This window comes from Triticum dicoccoides, chromosome 7A (assembly GCF_002162155.2).
Source record: "Triticum dicoccoides isolate Atlit2015 ecotype Zavitan chromosome 7A, WEW_v2.0, whole genome shotgun sequence".
In the NCBI taxonomy this organism is placed as follows: domain Eukaryota; kingdom Viridiplantae; phylum Streptophyta; class Magnoliopsida; order Poales; family Poaceae; genus Triticum; species Triticum dicoccoides.
In genome coordinates, this window is record NC_041392.1 from 602,190,291 (window position 1) to 602,195,187 (window position 4,897).

A 4,897-nucleotide genomic window follows, 5' to 3' on the forward strand; every position below is an offset into this window, starting at 1 on the left:
AGACTATGGGTCGATTAGCCAGTCAATGTCGTATGAGTATTTGTTTGTATAATACTGTACATGGTGATAGGTACATGTGCTTCCGGGTTGTTTCCGTATGTATGGGAGTGAGGATTAGTCAATGCATCCGGACGGATCCTCGCTCTCCTCCATGTTTTCAATTCTCGGGTCCGCAGGATTCTTAATAATGCGGGATAGAAAAAAAATATAAGATTGGAAGGAGATGCTATGTTGACCCTGCATGAATTGAAAACACAAGAATCTACAATGGAAGGTGTTTGAGTGAGTTCTCGATGACCTCGGCATATCAGGCATTGTGGCGGCTGGTCGCCCATCATGCCCTAGCTTTCTCCTCAGTGGAGGGCATCATTGTCCTTGAAAATTAAGATTTTTGTGTGACAACTACAACAAGATCCGCATTCCCTCGGGGACCGAGGTGCTTAAGCGGCATAGCCCGGGTAATGGCATTTGCCCCTCTTTGTGCGGTCTTGGAAAATGGGACCCGCATCCTATTCTCGTGCACGGTAGCACGGGTACTGTGGGCGTTGTTTGGATAGGGCACATATATAAAATCTGATCTCTACAAACCAGGAAAACGGTTCAACCAAATAAAATCTTGTTTGGCTACAATTACTAATCCACGTTTATAGGAAACTTGGTTCTCCAAATCCCCGGATTTCAGGTTTGTGGAAAATCGACTATTATCCGTTTTTCCACAATCGCGATCACCATATACGTGATCGTAACAGCTTTCCTCTCCGCCTGGTTGTTTCCAACAGCTTCGTGCCGTTTGTTGCGTTTTTTGCCGCTCACCTCCAGCCTCGACATGGCCGCCGTCCGTGTGGAGGGCGTCGAGCAATCTCTTGAGATCTGCTCTTCCTGGTATGGATGCTCCTGGACGGCCAGCGTAGGCGCGGCGAAACTGCGAATGAGCTCAACCCGAGCAGAACCTATGCGGTGCCGATGAGGGATGCTCCTGGACGTCCAGCGTCGAGGGGCGGCGGACCAGCAGCTCCCCGAGCAGAGCCTATGCAAGCCGACGAGGGACGCTTCTGTACGGCGAGCGCCGAGGGGCCGCGAGCAGCGTGATGAGCGCGAGCAGCAGCTCTCCTTGAGCAGAGCCTATGCGCGACCAGGGAAAGCCTCCGCGCACGAACCGCGAAGTCATCGAGGCCATCCCGTAGGGAGGAGTACCGGCGTCTACGTGCTCGTAGGTGAGCTTGGGAATCCATCTGCAATGACCAAAATTGAGTAAAGTAAGAGAGAGAAGGTCATGGAAGGAAGCGAATCGGTATCTATCCAAACAAGGAAACACACAAGCCAGTTTTACCCCTTTCCAAATCCAAACGTGTTATTATGTAAATCAGTAATCCAAAGATTAATTAGCAAAACCGATTTTGCTAAAATCCTGCTACAAACTCGTTTTCCATATACCGGCTGCTATCCAAACAAAGCCGTGGACTTTCATCTGTGAGGCACTGGGCCAAATTGGGAGGCCCTAGACTTTGCGGGGTTCCTTCAGGCCATAGCTACCTAGTCTGGGTGGCAGCGCTGCTTATTCTAACTTATCTTTTATGATAATGTCGTGGACGTTGTGGACGACACGTAATAAAATGATGATTGAGCGGGCCTTTCCCAGCAGGCCTCTGACTCCTTCAAATTTGCACCTGCTCTCTGGGAATGCTACACTTACAGACTGTTTAGACATGAAAGGAGTTACGGATGAAAGTGCAAATCTGTGGTTGGTTAGTTATGGGACCCTCAACAAAATTCAAGGTGGAAGAGATTAATGAAGAGCAGAAACGTTAGCACGTAACCTCTTTACTGTGCCCAATCCCCCGTAAGTGTAGGATTATTGCCTGCTCTCTAGGCAGCGCGACCGTGGCAGCTCGGGCTCATGTTGGCTACGCTTCTGGTTACCGCGCGTCGCTTATCTTCTTCATCGGGCCGTATGTTGGTCGCCACTCGGTGGCTTTTTATCTTCTTAATTATTTCTCTTATGCTTTTTTTGGGCGTGATTATGTTGTTGCCCCAGCCATCATATTTGCTATTCCTTACTAGTAGATACAGTAAATTACATACATGTATTATAATTTTTTCACATGGAAATTACATAAAAATTGTTGGACAGTATTAGATCCACACGTGATACACGTTACGACGTATGTTTTGTATATGCGGCTGCACCAGGACGAGTACGTACGTGGGCAGGTGCTCGATCGCGGGCACCTAGATCTCGGCGGTGAGACATTCCACCTCGAGCTGGAACTTCTCCATGGCGTCCTTGGGCAGGCTGATGGGCACCACGGTGCCCTCCTCCCCCTTGCCGTTCTTGGACCTGGAGAAGTAGTTGGTCACGCCGGGGATCGGCCCCTCGCCGCCCTTGGCCGGCCCGCCGTACACGGCCTCACCCCACCCGAAGTCCACGCTCTTGAACCCGGCGTGGCTCACGTCCGACACGATGTACGTCCGCGACAGCGCGAACAGGGGCCGCCCCCGGAGCACCATCAGGTCCGCCACCGACAGCAGGTAGTCGTACGTCACGGCCGACTTGGCCTTCTTCACCAGCTCCAGCGCGTACCCCAGCCCGCCGGTGCAGAGCTCCCCGGCTGTGGTCGCCGCCACGGAGTAGGCGAACGCGTTCCCGTAGAAGCCCTCCGGGAGCGGCACGTCGCGGCGGCCGCGCGCGTTCACGATGAAGGACAGCCGCACCTCCTCGTCGGCGCCGTAGCCGAGCGCCGCCGTGCGGCCGAGCCAGATGCACGCCGCCACCAGCTCGAACCGGGAGCTCCGGCTCATGTGCGGCGGCGCGCGCTGCCGCAGCCCCGCGATCTCGCGTGGCCCGAAGAAGAAGGGCACGCGCGCGACGTCGCCGGGAGGAGTCGTCAGCATCCGGTCGACCGCCCCGCCCGCCGGCTCGCTGTACTCTAGGTGCGGGTACGACGGCTGCGGCGGCTGCCTCGCCATGAACATCTCCCTGCCCCATGACGGCGTGATCGACGGCGCGGCGGCGCCGCACGCCAGCTCGCAGACGGCCTTCTCGAACTGCATCCCGGCCGGCGCGTCCACCACGCAGTGGCAGAATCGCTGCCCGAAGATGAAGCCCCCGCACTTGAGCCTCGTCACCTGCACGTCATAGTTAAGTTAACAACATCGTTATTTACCTGGAGAAACAACTCGATCCATCTCACGTGACAGGGAGACGTGCACGTTTACGTACCTGGATGTAGAGCAAGGGGCGGTCGATGACGGGCTCGACGCCGGCGACGGTGGTGCTCTCGAGGATGAACTGCTCGAAGCAAGGGAACGGGGGGCTCTGCACGTCCCCGAAGTCAGCGGCGGTGAGGTCCACGTCGGCCTCCACGAACATGACGCCCTGCGCCTCGCAGTCGACGACGAGCTTCCTCCCGGCCTCCTCGCGGAGGCGGCCGGCGAGCGGGTAGTAGGGCACGAGCGCCCTGGCCAGCGCCTCCCTGATGACGGCGGCCGGGTCGACCCCCTGCTTGTCCGGGTTGGCGCGGTACAGGTGGATGCCCGAGCTGTAGAACCGCATGCCCTCGCCGTCGTCGATGTCGGACAGCGTCTTGGTCTCCCGCGGCGTCTGCTCCGCCGGGGCCACCAGCACCGGCTCGCCCCGCCGCACCGTGAACGCCGGGAGGAGCGACGATGCCATCGATTCGAAGCGAGGTAGCTAGCTAGTCTCTGTGCGTACGTACGAGCGTGTGTAAACGCTGTGGGAAATGCAGTGCGTCGTGAGAGGACGCGGAGTGGAGTGAGTGTGCTGGGTGACCATGGCCGCGTTTTATAGGGTAAGATGTTGGGGTTGGTGCCATGGCCATACGGCCATTTGGTCGTCGGAATTCCGGTGTCTGGCCAGTAGGTGGACTGAGAATGAGATCGGTGGTCGTGTGGTGGGAGTTGGTCAGTGGATTTCGCCATTTAGCCATACAGGCTAAGCAAAGACCCGACACGCACGCGCGGGCGCACACAAGAACGGATTAGGCAGCAAGCAATGATAGCAAGCACGTACGTACTACTCCATTAGATCTCGTGCGTGATCAAAGTCGCGTGGAAAACCGTAAACAAATTCCCGGCGAGAAGGACGTGTCAACTGTTCGACGCCACTCTGGGTCGAGATTCAGGTGCGCACCTGCATGGTGAGTGGCGTAGGCGTCCAGCAGGAGCATGTAGGTGCGCCGGTTCCGCGCGACCCCGTCGTCGGCCATCTGGAGGAGGAGGCGGTCGGCGAGGCGGAGGTGCGCCCGAGCGAGGAGGCCCTCGAGGAGCGCGTTGTAGTGCGCGGCGTCCGGGCGGAGCCCGAGGTGGCGCATCTCGAGGAGGAGCGCCTCGGCCTCGAGCGCGCGTAGGCGGCGGCGCTGGGGCGCAGCCCGGCGGCCTGCATGTCCGGGAGGAGTTGGAGCGAGCGGGCGAGGTCGGAGCCCGCGCGGGGCTGGATGTCGCGGTCGTAGGACTCCCACGGCCGCTCCCGGTGGTGGTCCGGCGCGGTTGAGCAGCAGGCGACGGCGATGGTGAAGCCGCGGCGGCCTAGAGTCAGACGCTGGAGGGGCGGAAGCTGCAGCAGAGGGTGAAGATGCCGGCGGACGAGGCAGCAGGCGTCCATGGATATTGGAGCGCGCGCGTGTGCTCGCTCCCGCTGTGGTTGGGTTGGAGGCTTGGAGCCGACCGGGGAGACGAGTGTTTTTTTTTTGAGAAACGGGAGAAGAGTAATGGACCGGGGAATATTCCAAACGCAACCTAGCCAAATGGGCCAGCCCGGCCTGACCTGGGCTATACACTCAAGGACAATCTTTTTGGACTTTTTTGGTACTTCTCCAACAATGTCCTTCCTGCATCATTGCCCCGCCATTTCATGATGTTGTTTGGTTGTTATTTTTCT

General features: G+C 57.8%; 1 protein-coding gene across 1 annotated transcript; it reads right to left on the reverse strand.

Annotated features, from left to right (window-relative positions):
• Positions 1 to 2,021: 2,021 nt before the first annotated feature.
• On the reverse strand, positions 2,022 to 3,781 carry LOC119327333 (benzyl alcohol O-benzoyltransferase-like). The gene is made up of 2 exons (XM_037600455.1): positions 3,221 to 3,781; positions 2,022 to 3,126 (listed from the first exon to the last, which is right to left on the reverse strand). Exons 1-2 carry the CDS (start codon positions 3,671 to 3,673, stop codon positions 2,230 to 2,232), a joined length of 1,350 nt encoding a protein of 449 aa, XP_037456352.1. The 5' UTR covers positions 3,674 to 3,781; the 3' UTR covers positions 2,022 to 2,229.
• Positions 3,782 to 4,897: the final 1,116 nt, after the last annotated feature.